Source organism: Mus caroli, unplaced genomic scaffold (genome assembly GCF_978045245.1).
Source record: "Mus caroli unplaced genomic scaffold, Mus_caroli_1 scaffold_5, whole genome shotgun sequence".
Taxonomy (NCBI): Eukaryota; Metazoa; Chordata; class Mammalia; order Rodentia; family Muridae; genus Mus; species Mus caroli.
The window spans coordinates 72,661,389-72,684,837 of NW_028227260.1; the positions used below are offsets into that span (position 1 = coordinate 72,661,389).

General features: G+C 39.6%; 1 protein-coding gene across 1 annotated transcript in view; it reads left to right on the plus strand.

Annotated features, from left to right (window-relative positions):
* The window catches only part of Vsig4 (V-set and immunoglobulin domain containing 4), a 32,157-nt gene that overhangs the window by 6,611 nt on the left and 2,097 nt on the right, over positions 1–23,449 (plus strand). The window contains exons 3-5 of the mRNA XM_021153646.2: positions 3,783–3,839; positions 4,266–4,343; positions 22,765–22,869. Of these exons, the coding sequence (XP_021009305.1) occupies positions 3,783–3,839; positions 4,266–4,343; positions 22,765–22,869 (240 nt within the window). The remainder of the gene's footprint in view (positions 1–3,782; positions 3,840–4,265; positions 4,344–22,764; positions 22,870–23,449) is intronic.

Here is a 23,449-nt window from a genome sequence, read left to right on the forward strand (position 1 = left end):
AGGAAATATCTCGATTTTTTTTCCTCCATTTTCATCTGGGGGTTGTGTTTTAGATAGGGTTTTTCCAATCTGCCCAAACTAAATTCATACTTGTAGTTAGAACTATAAGTACATGTTATTCTTCTTTTTTATTAGATATTTTCTTTATTTACATTTCAAATGTTATTCCCTTTCCTAGATTCCCATCCGAAAATCTCCTATCAACCTCCTCCTCCACAACCCACCCACTCCCACTTCCTGGGCCAGGCATTACCATATATTGGGGCATAAACCTTCACAGGACCAAGAAAGATCCTCTCCTCCCATTATCTACTAGACCATCCTCTGCCACATATGCAGCTAGAGTCACAAGTCTCTGTGTGTTTTTCTTTCATTGGTGGTTTAGTCCCAGGGAGCTCTGGGGGTACTGGTTAGTTCATATTGTTGTTCCTCCTAGAAGGCTGCAAACCCCTTCAGCTCCTTGGGTTCTTTCTCTATCTCCTTCACTGGGGACCCTGTGATTTGTCTAATGGATGACTGTGAGCATCCACTTCTGTATTAGGCACTGGAAGACCTCTCAGAAGAGAGCTATATCAGGCTCCAGTCAGCAAGCTCTTGTTGGCATCCACAATAGTGTCTAGTTTTGGTGGTTGCTTATGGGATGGATTCCCACGTGGGGCAGTTTCTGGATGGCCATTCCTTCAGTTCTACACCAAACTTTGCCTCTGTAACTCCTTCCATGAGTATTTTGGTCCCCATTCTAAGAAGGAACAGTGTTTCCATACTTTGTTCTTCCTTCCTCTTGAGTTTCATGTGTTTTGCAAATTGTACCTTGGGTATTCTGAACTTCTTGGCTAATCTCCACTTATCAGTGAGTTTATACCATGTGTGTTCTTTTGTGATTGGGTTACCTCACTCAGAATGATATCCTCCAGATCCATCCATTTGTCTAAGAATTTCATGAATTCATTGTTTTTAGTAGCTGAGTAGTATTCCATTGTATAAATGTTCCACATTTTCTGTATCCATTCCTCTCTTGAAGGACATCTAGGTAATTTCCAGCTTCTGGCTATTATAAAGAAGGCTGCTATGAACACAGTGGAGCATGTGTCCTTCTTACCGGTTGGAACATCTTCTGAGTATATACCCAGGAGGGGAATTGCTGGATCTTACAGTAGAACTATGTCCCATTTTCTGAGGAACCACCAGACTGATTTCCAAAGTGGTTGTACCAGCTTGCAACCCCAGCAACAATGGAGGAGTGTTCCTATTTCTCTACAGCCTTGCCAGCATGTGCTGTCACATGTGTTTTTGAACTTAGCCATACTGACTGGTGTGAGGTAGAATATCAGGGTTGCTTTGATTTGCATTTCACTGATGACTAAGGATGTTGAAGATTTTTTTTTTTAGGTGTTTCTCGGCCATTCAGTATTCCTCAGTTGAGAATTCTTTGTTTAGGTCTCTACACCATTTTTTTTCTTTTTTAATATTTTTATTAGGTATTTTCCTCATTTACATTTCCAGAGCTATCCCAAAAGTCCCCCATACCCTTCCCCCAATCCCCTACCCACCCACTCCCACTTTTTGGCCCTGGCGATCCCCTGTACTGGGGCATATAAAGTTTGCATGACCAATGGGACTCTCTTTCCAGTGATGGCCGACTAGACCATCTTCTGATACATATGCAGCTAGAGACAAGAGCTCTGGGGTACTGGTTAGTTCATAATGTTGTTCCAACTATAGGGTTGCAGATCCCTTTAGCTTATTGGGTACTTTCTCTAGCTCCTCCATTGGGGGCCCTGTGATCCATCCAATAGCTGACTGTAAGCTTCCACTTCTGTATTTGCTAGGCACAAGAATAGTCTCACAAGAGACAGCTATATCAGGGTCCTTTTAGCAAAATCTAGCTAGTGTATGCAATGGTGTCAGCATTTGGAGGCTGATTATGGGATGGATCCCTGGATATGGCAGTCTCTAGATGGTCCATCCTTTTGTCACAGCTCCAAACTTTGTCTCTGTAACTCCTTCCATGGGTGTTTTGTTCCCAATTCTAAGAAGGGGCAAAGTGTCCACACTTTTGGTCTTCGTTCTTCTTGAGTTTCATGTATTTTGCAAATTGTATCTTATATCTTGGGTATTCTAAGTTTCGGGCTAATAACTACTTATCAGTGAGTACCTATCATGTGAGTTCTTTTGTGACTGGGTTACCTCACTCAGGATGATGCCCTCCAGGTCCATCCATTTCCCTAGGAATTTCATAAATTCATTATTTTTAATAGCTGAGTAGTACTCCATTGTGTAAATGTACCACATTTTCTGTATCCATTCCTCTGTTGAGGGGCATCTGGGTACTTTCCAGCTTCTGGCTATTATAAATAAGACTGCTATGAACATAGTGGAGCATGTGTCCTTCTTACCAGTTGGAACATCTTCTGGATATATGTTCAGGAGAGGTATTGCGGGATCCTCTGGTAGTATTATGTCCAATTTTCTGAGGAACCGCCAGACTGATTTCCAGAGTGATTGTACAAGCTTGCAATCCCACCAACAATGTAGGAGTGTTCCTCTTTCTCCACATCCTCGCCAGCATCTGCTGTCACCTGAATTTTTGATCTTAGCCATTCTGACTGGTGTGAGGTGGAATCTCAGGGTTGTTTTGATTTACCTTTCCCTGATGATTAAGGATGCTGAACATTTTTTCAGGTGTTTCTCGGCCATTCAGTATTACAAAAACCCAGATGTTTCTCTTTCATAAATACACCATAAATTCCTATGAACCAATTTCCAAAATTCTTGGGAAAATTACAAAATCAAAATATTTCAGATATGCCTTTATTTCTGTGAAGGGGTAAATTTGTGTCTCTGTGTGTGTGTGTTCTTTCTGCCCTTCATTTTCTTTTTTTTTTTTTCTTTATTTTATTGGATATTTTCTTTATTTGCATTTCAAATATTTTTCCCTTTCCAGGTATCCCCTTCAGAAACCCCCTATCCCATCCCCCTTCCCCTGCCTCTATGAGGGTGTTCCCCCCCTCACCCACCCACTCCCATCTTCCTACCCTGGCATTCCCCTACACTGAGGCATCAAACATCCTCAGTCCCAAGGGGCTCTCCTCCCACTGATGTCCAACAAAGCCATCCTCTGTCACATATGCATCTAGAGCCATGGGGTCCGCCCTTCCATGTGTATTCTTTAGTTGGTGGTCCAGTACCCAGGATCTCTGGGGGACTCGGGCCTGTTGACACTGTTGCTCCCTCCATGGGACTACAAACCCCCTCAGATCCTTCAGTCCCTTCTCCAACTCCTCTACTGGGGACCCTGCACTTAGTCCAATGGTTGGTTGTGAGCATCAACATCTGTATTTGTCAGTCTCTGGCAGAACCTCTCAAGAGACAGCCATATGAGATGGTAAATTTTTTAATGTCATTACTTCACTATTTTCATTGAAGTCACTTGCTAACACCTCCTTTGTTAGATTTTGAAGTCTTTATCAAGAATGAATCATTATATTTTAGTTAAAAGTCAGTGAAAACTAAAATACATTTCTGGCAACTTTTCATACCCTCTCCACTCTAGATTCTGGTTCATTGAAAGTCTATGAACCTTGGCTTATGAACCTAGGCTTGGAATGATATGCAATGAATAATGAACAGGAAATAGCACTTGCCAGTATCATGAAGAGAGGATTGAGAGGTTCAACGGTGAATCTGACTATGTTTACCTAAAATTCCAATTTTTTCTAGTATCTTCAACTGTTTATCTAAAGTTACCAGATTCCTTAACCAGGTTCATTTTTTCCTTACAGATAATCCACCTAGAATCAATACTGAAGCACCTACAACCCTGCACTCCTCTTTGGAAAGTAAGTTATACTAGGGCTTCATTACAGCAGTGCTTTAAAATGATGTATGAAAACTTAGGATATGAAATTCCACTGAATTTGGGCAAAGAGATTACTGTCTTACTCATGGATATCATGGTAATAAAGGAATGTAGCAAGGAGAGTGAAAAAGTAGACTCATGAAGCAAAAAGAAAACATCATGGCTATGTAAACTATGGGCACATTACTTCTTCTTTGTATATCTGCTTTCCACTGACCACCCTTATATTAAGAAAGTGGAATGTTTCACCTCATAGTACAGTATAGATAAATAATATAGCTAGATACCCTGAAGACCCACAAGAGTTCTCCAGCAAAGACATAAACCCTTTTCTACCATCTCCTACCCTCACAGCTCTTCAGTGCAAGAAAGACCTCTGACCTTCCTTGATTCTCTGTTTTCATAGCAACAACTATCATGAGTTCAACCTCTGACTTTACCACTAATGGGACTGGAAAACTTGAGGGGACCATTGCTGGTTCAGGTAAGAGTAACATTAGAAATTCTATCATTCTACTTTGACTCTGAACATTGCGACTCATAAACTCTAAAATTCAGCTCTACAAATCATCAATGAAGAGCCCAGGAGCTAAGTTAGGTAGGTAGGATAGAAAGGGGAAGATAAAGATACAAAAACAAAAAAAAGTCATATTGTGGTTAAAGAAAGTGATAAATGTATTCTTAGTTTGTATCCTATTGCCACTGTAAAAAATAGAACCACGGTTATGAACTCTCAGCCAGTTCATCTAAAGAGACAGCCTCCCCATCTAAAGCAGTCTCCCCCTCCCACTACTTACAGGTTTTTACAGCAGCTTGCAGCTAGTTTTTATTACTCAAAAATCTCAAATATTCCCAAGTCAGGAACTCAGGGATTAAAATCCCAGAGAAAATATTGTGTACTTCATAACAAACAGATAATCAACTAATTTGCAATAGCATGCCTACATTGATTCTTAAAATAATGAACTTTTTTCATAATCTTACAACTAGTTGTTAGTTCTAAATATACTACAAATATACATATATGATTTCAGGTATCCATCAAGTATCTATTTTGATTATTCACTGTGAAATAGTTTGGTAACTATAATTCATTGTTTCACACTGTCTTTGCATCATTGAAGGCATATTTCTTTTTGGGTATTGAACCAGTGATCTCAAAAATGCTAGGCAAATACACTATTAATAAATATAATAAAATGCACAACAGAAAGCATCATAAACAGATAAGTCCAGACAGAAGAATGAATTTCAAGGATGGATGACAAGGTAAAGAAAATAAAACATAATGATATACATAAAGAAAACATTAAAGAATATGACTAAAATATTTGAGAAGTCATAGATAGATACATTCAGGAGACCAAACCTAATAGTCCATATAGTAAAAGAAGGAGCAGAAATAAGTCAAAAGGCTCAGATAGAGTAAAAATGCTTAGATACTATAGTCAATGAAATTATAGCCAAGAATTTTCCAAACATAGAGAAAAAATGCACATCCAAATAAAGTACTAACTAAAAGATGTACATGGAAAATGCCACCCCACAGACATCAATTTGAAGCATTGAGGCATAAATGTCAAACATAACATCATATCACTGATCAGCAACAGTAAAATCCAGGAGAGCACAGAATGACATATTTCAGGCTCTGAAATAATCACTGCCAACTGAGATAGGTATAGTCAGCAAAGTTATATCTTAGACTTGATTGAAAATAAAAGCATCTAAGAACAGGAAATGGGTTAGCAGGGCAGCCTCGGCATGAACAGCCTAAGAGGCTAACATGCGCCGCCCCCCCCCAAAGTACATTGTCTAATGCTATCAAAGTGAAGCTTAAATGGTATTGGATACCCCAAGATGTTGGTGATGCTAAAGCCATGAAACGTCTGCCAAGAAGAGCAGCAGATAAGGAGTATTAACAGCCCAAGAATGAAATGCCTGTTGTAGGGAACAAATCAGCAGTGGCAGCGTCAGATAACCCCTGTGGCACCAGAAACAAGGCCAAATGATTGGATGTTGGCCCTGCTATGTTTTAGTCTTCGGTCCATTGTTTTCTCACTATGCCCCAACTCCTCCCTTTGGGAATGGTAATGTGTATTTTGTGCCATTTTATGTTAAAAGTATGTGATATATTTTGATTTTACAAGAAGCTACAGTTAAGAAATCTTTTCTTGAGTCTGAGAAGACACTTTTAAATAGTTTTGATACTGTCAAAGATTGTGAGGACTTTTAAAGTTTCAAGCAAATTTTATATCGATGTGCCTTTAAACATATCAGGGTCAGAGAGTGGAATGTGGTGGCTTGTATGTCAATGTCCCCCAGAGGTTTATTATTCGAGTTTTTGGTCCCCAATTGATGGCACTATTTAGAGAAATGCTGTGGCCTTTAGAGTTTATAGTCTCAACACAGTTCCAGATTTCTTTCTCTGCATTATGTTTGGTGTTGAGGGGTGGATCGTACAGATTCCTGCTCCTGCTGCCATGTCCATGCTTGTTGCCATGCTCCCTGCTGTGACAGTCTCTGATCCATCTGGAACCATAAGCCACATTAAACTCCTGGTTCTGAGAATTGCCTTTGGTCATGGTATATTCATCACAGCAACAGAAAAGTAACAATTAAAATAAGTTATATATATCTGGAAACTAATCAATTTTTTAAAGTTTTTCCAGTTTTTTAATATCATCTAATGATCCTTCTGATTTCATTGAAGTCTCTTTTAATCTTTAATTTTATTAATTTGAAACTTCTTTCTCTTTCTTTTGATTTGCTTAGCCTAGTTTATTAATCTTAATCTATCTTAAAAACAACTCTATTGGTTAATGCTGTATATTGTTCTTTCATTCTTTGTTTCATTTATTTAAGTACCGAATATTTATTATTTCCTGTTCTATACTGGGTTTGGGATTGACCTCTTGTTTCCCTAGAGCTTTGAGGTGTGTATTAGTTTTCTATTAATAAGATGAAACATCATGACCAAGCTAATTTACAGAAGGACGAATTTAGTTTGAGATTACAGTTTTACTGGGTTAGAGTCCATGATAGTGAAGTGGAGCTGGTAGCACATAGCAGGCAAGTTGAGAGCACATCAGTTCAACCACAAACAGGAAGCCAAGAGAATAAACTGGAGGTAGCACATGGCTTTTGAAACCTCAAAGCCCACCCCCAGTGGCATACTTTCTCCAATAGGACCATCCCTTCTAATATTGCCCAAAAAGCACCCAACAGGGGAACAAGTATTCCTGTTCCCAAGGCTCATGGGAAACACCTCACTCAAGCCACCACATTCTATTTCATAGCCTTAATAGTCTTTTGGCCACATCATAATGCAAAATTCATTTAGTATTACTTCCAAAGTCCCCATAGCCTTGGACACTCAGAACACTGTTTAAAAGTCCAAAGTCTCTGCTGAGACTTAAGGAAATCTCTTAATTATAATGCCTTATAAAATCAAAATTCAATTAAACTAATATACAATAGCACATAATGATACATCTGTCTCCTGAGAGGCTCTGCCAGAGCTTGATCAATACAGATGGTGATGCTTATAGACAACCATTGGACTGAACAATTGAGTATGAGGATCCCAATGGAGGAGTTGGGGCAAGAACTGGAGGAGCTGAAGGGTTTGCAACCCCATAGGAAAAACAATAATATCAACCAATCAGAATACCCCCCAGAGCTTCTAGGGAATAAACTTCCAAACAAAGAGGACCAATGTCTCCAGCTGCATATTTAGCAGAAGGTGGCCTTATCTGGCATTAATGGGGGGGGGGGCTTGTGAAGGCTTGATGCTACAGTGTAGGGGAATGTTAGGGCAGTGACATAAGAGTGGGTAGGTGCCTGAGGGAGTACCCTCATAGAAGTAGGAGGAGGGAGGATGGGATAGGGAGTTTCCAGGGGGAAACCAGAAAGGGGGATAATAGTTGAAATGTAAATAAATAAAACATCCAATTAAAAATTATTTTAAAAATAAAAAACAATTATATGTAATATACAATAGCACATAATATATATTGGGAACAAAACACCCATGGAAGGAGTTACAGAGACAAAGTTTGGAGCTGTGATGAAAGGATGGACCATCTAGAGACTGCCATATCCAGGGATCCATCCCATAATCAGCTTCCAAACGCTGACACCATTGCATACACTAGCAAGATTTTGCTGAAAGGGCCCAGATATAGCTGTCTCTTGTGAGACTATGCCGGGGCCTAGCAAACACAGAAGTGGATGCTCACAGTCAGCTACTGGATGGATCACAGGGCCCCCAATGGAGGAGGTAGAGAAAATAACCAAGGAGCTAAAGGGATCTGCAACCCTATAGGTGGAACAACAATATGAACTAACCAGTACCCCCCAGAGCTCTTGTCTCTAGCTTCATATGTATCAGAAGATGGCCTAGTCAGCCATCAGTGGAAAGAGAGACCCATTGGTCGTGCAATCTTTATAGGGGAACACCAGGGCCAAGAAGTGTGAGTGGGTGGGTGGGGGAGTGGGAGGGGCAGCGTGTGGCGGACTTTTGGGATAGCATTGGAAATGTAATTGAGGAAAATACGTAATAAAAAAATATTAAAAATTAAAAAAAAGTGAGAAATGAGCAGAGTAAGGAAATACTAGACTGAAGAAAGACTAAAATCCAGAAAGACAAACTCCAAAATTCTGTAACTCCATAGCTCCATGTCTGATGTCAGAGGGCTTGTATGGCTCTACTAATACATGAGTGTCTTTAGTGAAGAATAACGAGGCAAAGCAAACCAAACCAATGCTCAAGCTCCCACTCTCTGTAGGGTCATATTTATATTCCTTCATTACATGTCCTTTCTAGTATCTGTTATAGCAAAACATCCTTTTACCTGTGTCTGCTTCAGGAAAACATTCTTTCATGTCTGCTTTAGCAAAACATCCTTTCACATATATTTCCCAGCAAATTATTTGACATAACTGACTGTCCAAAGAAACCAGAAGTTTCCACTTCAGAGGCAAATGAGACAGAAAAGCAGGAGAGAGAGAGAGAGAGAGAGAGAGAGAGAGAGAGAGAGAGAGAGAGAGAGAGAGAGAGAGAGAGGTGTTTGCGTGTATGTGTTTGGTATAATATACATATATATGAACATAATGTACACGTTTGCTTGTATGTGCTTATATGGAGACAAAGGTCTTCTTTAGATGCACCTTCTATTGTTCTCAACCTCATTTTTTTTTTGTTTTTTTTGTTTTTTCGTGGTTTTTTTTTTTTTTTTTTTTTTTTTTGCAGAGCTTTTGACTTCTTTTATTGTGACAACCTTAGCTACATAGGGCAAAAAATAGACTAGAGAGAACAAAAGATACCTGTATGGTGTACCTAAAGTTTTGTCAGAAGGCCAGTTTCCTGTTGGAGGAACATTCATGGTGATGTAACATGATACTGGTCTCTTCCCTTTGTCAGGCTTGACATTTCTTTCTTTTTTCTTTTTTCTTTTTTTTTAAGTATTTTTTTATTACGTATTTTCCTCAGTTACATTTCCAATGCTATCCCAAAAGTCCCCCATACCCCCCCCCACTTCACTACGCACCCATTCCCATTCTTCTGGCCCTGGCATTCTCCTGTATTGGGGCATATAAAGTTTGCAAGTCCAATGGGCCTCTCTTTCCAGTGATAGCCAACTAGGCCATCTTTCAATACATATGCAGCTAGAGACAAGAGCTCCGGAGTACTGGTTAGTTCATCATGGTGTTCCCCTATAGGGTTGCAGATCCCTATAACTCCTTGGGTACATACTCTAGCTTCTCCATTGGGAGCCCTGTGATCCATCCAGTAGCTGACTGTGAGCATCCACTTCTGTGTTTGCTAGGCCCCTGCATAGTCTCACAAGAGAAAGCTATATCTGGGTCCTTTCAGCAAAATCTTGCTAGTGTATGCAATGGTGTCAGCATTTGGAAGCTGATTATGGGATGGATCCCTGGATATGGCAGTCTCTAGAAGGTCCATCCTTTCATCACAGCTCCAAACTTTGTCTCTGTAACTCCTTCATGGGTGTTTTGTTCCCAATTCTAAGAAGGGGCACAGTGTCCACAATTTGGTCTTCATTCTTCTTGAGTTTCATGCGTTTAGCAAACTGTATCTTATATCTTGGGTATCCTAAGTTTTGGGTTAATATCCACTTGTCAGTAAATACATATTGTGTGAGTTCCTTTGTGATTGTGTTACCTCACTCAAGATGATGCCCTCCAGGTCCATCCATTTGCCTAGGAATTTCATGAATTCATTCATTTTAATAGCTGAGTAGTACTCCATTGTGTAAATGTACCATATTTTCTGTATCCATTCCTCTGTTGAGGGGCATCTGGGTTCTTCCCAACTTCTGGCTATTATAAATAAGACTGCTATGAACATAGTGGAGCATGTGTCCTTCTTACCAGTTGGGACATCTTCTGGATATATGCCCAGGAGAGGTATTGCTGGATCCTCCGTTAGTACTATGTCCAATTTTCTGAGGAACCACCAGACTGATTTCCAGAGTGGTTGTACAAGCTTGCAATCCCACCAACAATGTAGGAGTGTTCCTCTTTCTCCACATCCTCGCCAGCATCTGCTGTCACCTGAATTTTTGATCTTAGCCATTCTGACTGGTGTGAGGTGGAATCTCAGGGTTGTTTTGATTTGCATTTCCCTGATGATTAAGGATGTTGAACATTTTTTCAGGTGCTTTCCTGCCATTCGGTATTCCTCAGGTGAGAATTCTTTGTTCAGTTCTGAGCCCCATTTTTTAATGGGGTTATTTGATTTTATGGAGTCCACCTTCTTGAGTTCTTTATATATATTGGATATTAGTCCCCTATCTGATTTAGGATAGGTAAAGATCCTTTCCCAATCTGTTGGTGGTTTTTTTTTTTTTTTTTGTCTTATTCATGGTGTCTTTTGCCTTGCAGAAGCTTTACAGTTTCATGAGGTCCCACTTGTCAATTCTCGATCTCACAGCACAAGCCATTGCTGTTCTATTCAAGAATTTTTCCGCTGTGCCCATATCTTCAAGGCTTTTCCACACTTTCTCCTCTATAAGTTTCAGTGTCTCTGGTTTTATGTGAAGTTCCTTGATCCACTTATATTTGACCTTAGTACAAGGAGTTAGGAATGGATCAATTCGCATTCTTCTACATGATAACAACCAGTTATGCCAGCACCATTTGTTGAAAATGCTGTCTTTTTTTCACTGGATGGTTTTAGCTCCCTTGTCAAAGATAAAGTGACCATAGGTTTGTGGCTTCATTTCTGGGTCTTCAATTCTATTCCATTGGTCTGCTTGTCTGTCACTATACCAGTACCATCCAGTTTTTATCATAATTGCTCTGTAGTAAAGCTTTAGGTCCGGCATGGTGATTCCACCAGAGGTTCTTTTATCCTTGAGAAGAGTTTTTGCTATCCTAAGTTTTTTGTTATTCCAGATGAATTTGCAGATTGCACTTTCTAATTCGTTGAAGAATTGAGTTGGGATTTTGATGGGGATTGCATTGAATCTGTAGATTGCTTTTGGCAAGATAGCCATTTTTACAATGTTGATCCTGCTAATCCATGAGCATGGGAGATCTTTCCATCTTCTGAGATCTTCTATAATTTCTTTCTTCAGAGACTTGAAGTTTTTATTATACAGATCTTTCACTTCCTTAGTTAGAGTCACGCCAAGATATTTTATATTATTTGTGACTATTGAGAAGGTTGTTGTTTCCCTGATTTCTTTCTTAGCCTGTTTATTCTTTGTGTAGAGAAAGGCCATTGATTTGTTTGAGTTAATTTTATATCCAGCTACTTCACTGAAGCTGTTTATCAGGTTTAGGAGTTCTCTGGTTGAATTTTTAGGGTCACTTATATATACTATCCTATCATCTGCAAAAAGTGATATTTTGACTTCATCTTTTCCAATTTGTATCCCTTTGATCTCCTTTTGTTGTCGAATTGCTCTGGCTAGGACTTCAAGTACAATGTTGAATAGGTATGGAGAAAGTGGACAGCCTTGTCTAGTCCCTGATTTTAGAGGGATTGCTTCAAGCTTCTCACCATTTACTTTGATGTTGGCTACTGGTTTCCTGTAGATTGCTTTTATCATGTTTAGGTATGGGCCTTGAATTCCTGATCTTTCCAAGACTTTTATCATGAATGGGTGTTGGATCTTGTCAAATGCTTTTTCTGCATCTAATGAGATGATCATGTGGTTTTTGACTTTGAGTTTGTTTATATAATAGATTATGTTGATGGATTTCCATATATTGAACCATCCTTGCATCCCTGGGATGAAACCTTCTTGGTCAGGATGGATGATTGTTTTGATGTGTTCTTGGATTCGGTTAGCAAGAACTTTATTGAGGATTTTTGCATCGATATTCATAAGGGAAATTGGTCTGAAGTACTCTATCTTTGTTGGGTCTTTTTGTGGTTTAGGTATCAGAGTAATTGTGGCTTCATAGAATGAGTTGGGTAGAGTACCTTCCGTTTCTATTTTGTGGAATAGTTTGTGAAGAACTGGAATTAGGTCTTCTTTGAAGGTCTGATAGAACTCTGCAGTAAACCCATCTGGTCCTGGGCTTTTTTTGGTTGGGAAACTATTAATGACTGCTTTTATTTCTTTAGGGGATATAGGGCTGTTTAGATCATTAACCTGATCTTGATTCAACTTTGGTACCTGGTATCTGTCTAGAAACTTCTCCATTTCATCCAGGTTCTCCAGTTTTGTTGAGTATAACCTTTTGTAGAACAATCTGATGGTGTTTTGGATTTCTTCAGGATCTGTTGTATGTCTCCTTTTTCATTTCTGAATTTGTTAATTAGAATGCTTTCCCTCTACCCTCTAGTGAGTCTGGCTAAGGGTTTATCTATCTTGTTGATTTTCTCAAAGAACCAGCTCCTTGATTGGTTGATTCTTTGAATAGTTCTTCTTGTTTCCACTTGGTTGATTTCACCCCTGAGTTTGATTATTTCCTGCTGTCTACTCCTCTTGGGTGAATTTGCTTCCTTTTGTTCTAGTGCTTTTAGGTGTGTTGTCATGCTGCTAATATGTGTTCTCTCTAGTTTCTTTTTGGAGGCACTCAGAGCTATGAGTTTTCCTCTTCGAAATGCTTTCATTGCGTCCCATAAGTTTGGGTATGTTGTGGCTTCATTTTCATTGAACTCTAAAAAGTCCTTAATTCTTTCTTTATTCCTTCCTTGACCAAGGTATCATTGAGAAGAGTGTTGTTCAGTTTCCACGTGAATGTTGGCTTTCTATTATTTATTTTGTTATTGAAGATCAGCCTTAGTCCATGGTGATCTGATAGGATGCATGGGACAATTTCAATATTTTTGTATCTGTTGAGGCCTGTTTTGTGACCAATTATGTGGTCAATTTTGGAGAAGGTACCATGAGGTGCTGAGAAGAAGGTATATCCTTTTGTTTTAGGATAGAATGTTCTGTAGATATCTGCCAGATCCATTTGATTCATAACTTGTGTTAGTTTCACTGTGTCCCTGTTTAGTTTCTGTTTCCATGATCTGTCCATTGGTGAAATTGGTGTGTTGAAGTCTCCCACTATTATTGTGTTAGGTGCAATGTGTGCTTTGAGCTTTACTAAAGTTTCTTTAATGAATGTGGCTGCCTTTGTGTTTGGAGCATAGATATTCAGAATTGATAGTTCCTCTTGCAGGACTTTAACTTTGATGAATATGAAGTGCCCCTCCCTGTCTTTTTTTATGACTTTGGGTAGGAAGTCAATCTTATCAGATATTAGAATGGCTACTCCAGGTTGTTTCTTCATACCATTTACTTGGAAAATTGTTTTCCAGCCTTTCATTCTGAGGTAGTGTCTATCTTTTTCTCTGTGATGAGTTTCCTGTAAGCAGCAAAATGTTGGGTCTTTTTTGTGTAGCCAGTTTGTTAGTCTATGTCTTTTTATTGGGGAGTTGAGTCCATTGATATTAAGAGATATTAAGGAAAAGTAATTGTTGCTTCCTGTTATTTTTGTTGTTAAAGTTGGCATTCTGTTCTTGTGGCTGTCTTCTTTTAGGTTTGTTGTGGGATTACCTTCTTGTTTTTTCTAGGGCTTGGTTCCCGTCCTTGTATTGTTTTTTTCTGTTATTATCCTTTGAAGGGCTGGATTCGTGGAAAGATAATGTGTGAATTTGGTTTTGCCTTGGAATACTTTGGTTTCTCCATCTATGTTAATTGAGAGTTTGGCTGGGTATAGTAGCCTGGGCTGGAATTTGTGTTCTTTTAGTGTCTGTATAACATCTGTCCAAGATCTTCTGGCTTTCATAGTCTCTGGTGAAAAATCTGGTGTAATTCTGATAGGCTTGCCTTTATATGTTACTTGGCCTTTTTCCCTTACTGCTTTTAGTATTCTATCTTTATTTAGTGCATTTGTTGTTCTGATTATTATGTGTCGGGAGGTATTTCTTTTCTGGTCCAGTCTATTTGGAGTTCTGTAAGCTTCTTGTATGTTCATGGGCATCTCTGTCTTTAGATTTGGGAAGTTTTCTTCTATAATTTTGTTGAAGATGTTTGCTGGTCCTTTGAGTTGAAAATCTTCATTCTCATCCACTCCTATTATCCGTAGGTTTGGTCTTCTCATTGTGTCCTGTATTTCCTGGATGTTTTGAGTTAGGATCTTTTTGCATTTTCCATTTTCCTTGATTGTTGTGCCCATGTTCTCTATGGAATCTTCTGCACCTGAGATTCTCTCTTCCATCTCTTGTATTCTGTTGCTGATGCTCGAATCTGTGGTTCCAGATTTCTTTCCTAGGGTTTCTATCTCCAGCGTTGCCTCACTTTGGGTTTTCTTTATTGTATCTACTTCCCTTTTTAGGTCTAGGATGGTTTTATTCAATTCCATCACCTGTTTGGTTGTGTTTTCCTGAATTCTTTAAGGGATTTTTTTTTTGTTTCCTCCTTAATGTCTTCTACCTGTTTGGTTATGTTTTCCTGCAATTCTTGATGGGATTTTTGTGCTTCCTCTTTAATGTCTTCTACTTCTTTAGCAGTGTTCTCCTGTATTTCTTTAAGTGAGTTATTAAAGTCCTTCTTGATGTCCTCTACCATCATCATGAGATATGCTTTTAAATCCAGGTCTAGCTTTTCGGGTTGTTGGAGTGCCCTGGACTGGGCAAAGTGGGAGTGCTGGGTTCTGATGATGGTGAGTTGTCTTGATTTCTGTTAGTAAGATTCTTATGTTTACCTCTCGCCATCTGTTAATCTCTGGAGTTAGTTGTTATAGTTGTCTTTGTTTAGAGCTTGTTCTTCTGGTGATTCTGATTACCGTCTATCAGCAGACCTGGGAGACAGGCTCTCTCCTCTGAGTTTCAGTGGTTAGAGCACTCTCTGCTGGGAAGCTCTCCTCTTACAGGGAAGGTGTACAGATATCTGGTGTTTGGACCTCCTCCTGCCCGAAGAAGAAGGCCCAAAACAGGACCTTTCCCAGATGCTGTGTTGCTTTGGCAGGTCACAGAAGCTGTCAGCTTCTGTGGTGCACACTCTCACCTGTGCAGACTAAGTTCCTAAGTTCAGCGGAGTTCCAGAACCAAGATGGCGCTCCCTGTTCCTGAGGCAGAGGGCTCCCATGCAGGGCGGACCACTGTCCTCTGGCTGGGAGGGTGCCGGATGTCTGTGTCCCCAAAAGGGTGCTGCCTCAGCAGCTCTGTGGCTCCCGCCTGTCCCAGAAGCTGTCTGCCTCTGTGGTGCACACTCTCACCTGTGCAGACTAAGTTCCTAAGTTCAGCGGAGTCCCGGAACAAAGATGGTGCTCCCTGCTCCTGAGGCAGAGGGCTTCCGTGCAGGATGGACCACTGTCCTCTGGCTGGGAGGGTGCCGGATGTCTGCGGCCCGAAAAGGGTGCTGCCTCAGCAGCTCTGTGGCTCCTGCCTGTCCCAGAAGCTGTCTGCCTCTGTGGTGCACACTCTCACCTGTGCAGACTAAGTTCCTAAGTTCGGCGGAGTCCCTCAACCTCATTTTTTGAGACAGAGTGTCTTATTAGCCTGGACCTCACCATCTTGACTAGATTGACTGGCCAACAAGACCAGAGTATTCATGTGTCTCTGTCCCTGAGCACTGTGGTTACAGATTCTCCTGACTATGTCTGATTTTTATGTGGGTGATGGGGATGTGAACTCTGGTATTGCTTAAATACTAAGTATATTAACCAGTAAGCCATCTCCCTAACCTCCACCTTCAAAAAACAACAACAACAAAAAAAAAAAACTAGTTTAAGGAAGGAGGTAAGGAGGAAGTACAACACATGTGACATGAAATGGGAACTAGGAGGATACAAGTGGCAAGAAGTCAGTGATGAAGAAAAAAATCAATCAAAACAAAATATGATGAATCTGTTATTTTGAATGCTGATTATAACTAAATTAAAGTAAAAAAAAACAAAGTATATTGGATATCATTCAATGTTTCATTTAAGTTATGAGGAAACTAAATTCCAGTGACACTTAATGATTTGACTACATTCGCTGCATTAGCTTTCCTGTGACTGATGTAAAGCCTTACCTCAAATTTTGTATATTAAAATGAGAGAAATGTGTTATCATATATGTATGGTATTCAAAAGTCTAACATAATTATTAGTGAGATAAAATCAGGTGCCAGGAGTACAATATTACTTCTGGAAACTTTGTGAAAGAATCTATTCCTTGCTACTTTCACTGTGCAGAAGCTCCCTGCTTCATGACCTCTATTATCTATTTTCAAACTTAGCAATATAATGGGTTCAAGTCTCCCTCTGATGCTTATCTTCTCTTGTATCTTCTACCTCCACTCTTAAATTGATCCTTATAATTACATTGAGCCCATCAGAAATATTAATAATAATCTCCCATTTTAACTGCAGATAGCTATCAACCTTAATTCTGCCTTTAACCTTAATTATTCTTCATGTTACATACAATTATAGAAATTGTAGTGCAAACACCTTTGAAGGAAGGACTGTTATCTTGCCTATAAGACCATACAGGAAATAAAAATGTCTTAGAACTGGAATCTTTATACAGTATATTCCTTCAACTATTTCTATACCTATATTAGTTACTTACCTCATTTCCACAACAAAGGACTTGAAAGTTGCTTAAGGGAAGAAAGGTTTGTCTGGGCTCAGCTCAAAGATTCAGTCTATCATGGCAAGAAGCCATGACAGATTATCACATCAGATCCACAAGCAGACAGCAGAGAATGCTGGTGTTCAACTTGCTTGCTCGTGTTTAATCAATTCATTATGCCAGGCTTGGGAAGAATAGTGCACACAGTTAAGATAATGCCAAGAGGCTTGTCTTCTCAATGCATCTAGAGCCTTTCAGATTGACAATATTAACTCTATGGGTGCCCTAGATTTCTGAGTGGAAATATTTTTGAGAAAAGAGGAAGCTGGGAATTGGGCGGAGGAGTACTATTAAGAAAAGTCATTGTAGCTTAAAGCCAGAATCACATGAATACAGCATTTTTGAAAAGCTGGTGAGTCAGAATACTATTTTTTCTTCTTAAGGCAAGGTAAAAGAAAACCCCCTAAATTGGCCCAGTGGAAAGCATGGAGATATGGCTATACCAAAGACACACACACACAAAATCAAGAGATATACAAGAAATTGTTCTGACATTGTACCTCTGATCATTTATCTAGACTTTCTTTTTTTTTTTCTGTTTTTTTTTCATTTTACTTTATTTATTTTTTATTAGGTATTTTCTTCATATACATTTCCAATGCTATCCCAAAAGTCCCCCATACCCTCCCTGCCACTCCCCTACCCACCCACTCCCACTTCTTGGCACTGGTGTTCCCCTGTACTGAGGCTTATAAAGTTTGAAAGACCAATGGGCCTCTCTTTCCAATGATGGCTGACTAGGCCATCTTCTGGTACATATGCAGCTAGAGACAAGAGCTCTGGGGGGTACTGGTTAGTTCATATTGTTGTCCCACCTATAGGGTTACAGACCCCATTAGTTCCTTGGGTACTTTCTCTAGCTCCTCCATTGGGGGCCCTGTGATCCATCATCCATTAGCTGACTGTGAGCATCCACTTCTGTGTTTGCTAGGCCCCAGCATAGCCTCACAAGAGACAGCTGTATCTGGGTCCTTTAAGCAAACTCTTGCTAGTGTATGCAGTGGTGTCAGCGTTTGGAGGCTGATTATGGGATGGATCCCGGGGTATGGCAGTCTCTAGATGGTCCATCCTTTCATTTCAGCTCCAAACTTTGCCTCTGTAACTCCTTCCATGGGTGTTTTGTTCCCAGTTCTAAGAAGGGGCAAAGTGTCCACACTTTGGTCTTCATTCTTCTTGAGTTTCATGTGTTTTGCAAATTGTATCTTGTATCTTGGGTATTCTAAGTTTCGGGCTAATATCTACTTATCAGTGAGTACATATCATGTGAGTTCTTTTGTGACTGGGTTACCTCACTCAGGATGATGCCCTCCAGGTCCATCCATTTCCCTAGGAATTTCATGAATTCATTCTTTTTAATAGCTGAGTAGTACTCCATTTTGTAAATGTACCACATTTTCTGTATGCATTCCTCTGTTGAGGGACATCTGGGTTCTTTCCAGCTTCTGGCTATTATAAATAAGGCTGCTATGAACATAGTGGAGCATGTGTCCTTCTTATGATTGATACTTCTTCTGTATATATGCCCAGGAGAGGTATTGCAGGATCCTCCGGTAGTACAATGTCCAATTTTCTGATTTCCAGACTGATTTCCAGAGTGGTTGTACAAGCTTGCAATCCCACCAACAATGGAGGAGTGTTCCTCTTTCTCCACATCCTCGCCAGCATCTGCTGTCACCTGAATTTTTGATCTTAGCCATTCTGACTGGTGTGAGGTGGAATCTCAGGGTTGTTTTGATTTGCATTTCTCTGATGATTAAGGATGCTGAACATTTTTTCAGGTGCTTCTCAGCCATTCGATATTCCTAGGTGAGAGTTCTTTGCTCTGAGCCCCATTTTTTAATGGGGTTATTTGATTTTCTGGAGTCCACCTTCTTGAGTTCTTTATATATATTGGATATTAGTCTCCTATCTGATTTAGGATAGGTAAAGATCCTTTCCCAATCTGTTGGTGCTTTCTCCCTACCTATTCAATATAGTACTTGAAGTCCTAGCCAGAGCAATTTGACAACAAAAGGAGATCAAGGGGATACAAATTGGCAAAGAAGAAGTCAAAATATCACTTTTTGCAGATGATATGATAGTATATATAAGTGATCCTAAATATTCCAAAAGAGAACTCCTAAACCTGATAAACAGCTTCGGTGAAGTAGCTGGATATAAAATTAACTCAAACAAGTCAATGGCCTTTCTCTACATAAAGGATAAACAGGCTGAGAAAGAAATATGGGAAATAACACCCTTCACAATAGTCACAAATAATATAAAATACCTTGGAGTGACTCTAACTAAGGAAGTGATAAGAACTTCAAGTCTCTGAAGAAAGAAATTAAAGATCTCAGAAGATGGAAAGATCTCCCATGCTCATGAATTGGCAGGATCAATATAGTAAAAATGACTATCCTGCCGAAAGCAATCTACAGATTCAATGCAATCCCCATCAAAATTCCAACTCAATTCTTCAACAAATTAGAAAGGGCAATCTGCAAATTCATCTGGAATAACAAAAAAACCTAGGATAGCAAAAACTCTTCTCAAGGATAAAAAAACCTCTGGGGGAATCACGATGCCTGACCTAAAGCTGTACTACAGAGCAATTGTGATAAAAACTGCTATAGCGACAGATAAGTAGACCAATGGAATAGAATTGAAGACCCAGAAATGAACCCACACAACTATGGTCACTTGATCTTCGACAAGGGAACTAAAAACATCCAGTGGAAGAAAGACAGCATTTTCAACAAATGGTGCTGGCACAACTGGTGGTTATCATGTAAAAGAATGCAAATTGATCCATTCCTACCTCCTTGTACTAAGGTCAAATCTAAGTGGATCAAGGAACTTCACATAAAACCAGAGACAGTGAAACTTATAGAGGGGAAAGTGGGGAAAAGCCTTGAAGATATAGGCACAGGGGGAAAATTCCTGAATAGAACAGCAATGGCTTGTGCTGTAAGATCAAGAATCGACAAATGGGACATCATAAAATTGCAAAGCTCCTTTATTTTTTATTAATTATTTTATTTATTTACATTCCAGCCTTTGCCCTTCTCTTGGTCCTCCCTTCCACAGTTCCTCATCCCATTCTCCCTTGCCTTTAAGAGGGAACTCCCCCTCCCCAAACTGGGAATTCTTCTTCCTTGGGGGGGTCTCAAGTTTGTCAAGGATTAGGGACATCTTCTCCCACTGAGACCAGATGAGGCAGTTCTCTGCTATATGTGTTCCAGAGGCCTTGGACCAGCACATGTATGCTGCCTGGTTGGTAGCTCAGTCTCTGGGAGCTCCCAGGGTTCTGGGTTAGTTGATGCTGCTGGTCTTCCTGTTGGATCACCCTCCTCCTCTGTTTCTTCAATCCTTCCCCTAATTCAACCCTAGGGAATTATGTATATCTTCCTTAAGGACCTCTGTCATCTTCATAAGATCCTATTTTAGATCAGAATCTTGCTTTTCAGATATGCTAGGGTATCCAGGGCTTGCTGTGGTGGGAGAGCTGGGTTCTGATGGTGGCGACTTGCAATGGCTTCTGTCACTTATGTTCTTGTGCTTGCCTTTCATCATCTGGTTATCTCTGGTGTTGACTGGCCTAGATGTCTCTGACTGGAGCCTGCCTCCTTTGGAAGCAAGTAGAGCTCCGTCATCTGGGTCACAGGAGCTGGCCTCCTGGGAGGTAGACTGTCTCTGGTTGTGGGTAGGGGTGGGCTCCTGTATTAGGGTAAACCTCCTGGGAGATAGGGAGGGTGTGTCCCTGGTTAATGCACACCTCCTGGGAGATGGACAGGCTGTGGGGTGTTGGAGGGGAGCATGACCACCAGTCTGGCCCAGGTCAAGAAGCAGACTAGAAGGAACATGGAGATCAAGCGGGGGGGGGGGTAGGTTTCCAGTCAGCTGGGCTCTGTGGGTGTCCCAGATGGCATATAATCATATGAGACCACCATTGACTCTAACAAACACCCTGAGAAAAAGAAGTCTGGTAGGAGTCTCACCTGTGTCCCTGGTTATAGCAGACCTACTGAGAGACAGGAAGGCTGTAGGATGTGAGAGGGTATTGACCCGCTGGTCTCTTATTTAGATTTTCTTAAGAGTGTGGGATTTTGTTGTTTTGTTTGTTTGTTTTGTTTTGTTTTGTTTTGTTTTTTGTTTTTTTGGCTTGCTCAGAACCTCAAGACACTCTAGACTTATACGTAGACTTTCTCCAGGGCCCAACTTTTATTCATTTATTTGGCTGCTTTTTTAAATTAGTATACTTTCAATGAAACATAGTATACAAATAATATATAGCCAGATTAATATTTAAAATCTGAAAAGATGTGCATAGCTCACAACCAGAGTTTCTGCTGCCTAATCCTCACCAAAATATTTATTTTCCTAGTCACTATTGCTATGTGTTATTTTAAGCTAATTTGTACTGTTATAAAGGAATAAAATAATGCATTTTTTTACCAGACTTCTTTTTCTCAGGGTGTTTGTTAGAGTCAATGGTGGTCTCATATGATTATATGCATATATATTATATGCAATTATATTTCCATTGTTAGGTAATTGGTGTATGTATGTGTGTTTAGCAATACATGCATTTATTTTGTTCTTGAATGTTAACTACAGAACTTCCTATTTGGGCCATTATTAATAGTTTTTGGATAAAAATATTACATTACTGAGACATTATGTAGCACCAGCTGTCCTAGAACCAGCTCTGTAGAAGAGTCTGACCTCAGACTCACAAAGATCTCCCTGTCTCTCCTTCCCATTAACAAGATTAAATATATGTACTACAATTTCCACTAAATTTTGTCTTTAAAAATATTGTGTAAAAATTCAATACTTTTCTTATAATTTCTTTATTCTTGATAATTTCATACATGTATAAAATGAAATATGACCATATACACCTCTCATTTCTCTTTTCCAATTCCAACCAAATATTCTACAACCTTCTTCTTCCTAACTTCATGACTTCTTTTAAGATAACCTACTAAATATGATTAGTGTATGAGATTGGGGCCATCCAGTGAGGGTATGGGAAACCTCTCTGTGGGGTTACACTGAAAAAATAATGAACATCTCTCCCCCTGAAGCTATCAGTAAGCTCTTCAGTAAGGCATATGTCAGTAGTATGTCAGTAGCTCTTCAGTAAGGTGTATGGCCTGAAGTACACCTCTACCATCTATGCAAGGCTTTTGGCTTGATCTTATGTCCATCTTGAGCAGGTAAGCCCAGATACCATAAATCCATAGATGCAATATCCCTTTCATGCTCATAAACAACATTTTGACACACTCCTCATTGCCTGGCTCTTAACCTTTCTGCTTTCTCTTTCATGATGTTCTCTGAGCCCCCTTTCCAACTTCCCCTCTCTGTGTGATAATAAAGATATACCATTTTGCAATGAGTACCCAGTCTCTTCCCCCCCACTTTCACCAGTTATGCATCTCTGGATTGATTTCTGTCCAATGAAAAATAAGCTTCTCTGTCCAATATTGAGAGAAGCCTATGTCCGTGGGTATAAGTATAGATTTTCAAATAGCAAATTGAATATTTATAAAAATAAACAAAGCAAGTTCTATTCTAGGGTCTATGACAATCGCAGCCACGTATTTTGACCAGGGATTATAGTAACAGGCATGATATTCCCTCCTGTGGAACAGTTCTCAATTCCAATCAGAAAGCTGCTAGTTATCCTATAATGGTCTTGCTACTATCATACCAGGAGCACATTTGCCTGGTATGTTGGTATTAAGGTCCAGCAGTGAGTAAGAACACTGACTGACATAATTTTTAACCAAATAGCACTTGGTCTTATTTTATCTTTTAGGAAGGAACCTGCCAATCTTTGCCATAATCTTCATCATCTCCCTTTGCTGCATAGTAGCTGTCACCATACCTTATATCTTGTTCCGCTGCAGGACATTCCAACAAGGTAACTGATAAGTAGTTCAAGTTGTTTTTTGCTTATTCATTCTTTTCAACATTACCTTTGTCAACATTCTGATAATGCTCTGTGTCTAACATTCCAGTGAGCTTGAAGACCAGTTTTAGATTAATGATAGAGATGGATGTTAATTGTCCCTGCAAACAATTGTGTAAGATTTAGAGTACCCAACCAAGCACAATTATCTTTGTAAGTCACCTTATAAGAATGCAAGAGAAGCTTCCCTCAAGTTGCTTGCCATTTATGTGTGGATTTCCAAGTTGAAGCATAGAAGTTATCAACAGCACACATAGCAGAAAGAGTAATGATCCAAAATGTAAAGAAGAAAATATTGAACAAAAACTGAAGAGAAGTCAAAGCGGAATAATCAACAGTTTTTCAGAAGATCTAAGTAGAACTAGGTCATATTAGATGAAGACAATATGTAAAGGGACATTATTCCAGGAAAATGAATCCACATGAGCATAAGTACAAGGGTCTAAATTGCAAATGACTGTGGATCATCATAAAGAAAAATGATAATGAAATATAGGGGAGAATAAAAGTTCCTTTCTAATTATAGGAGGTT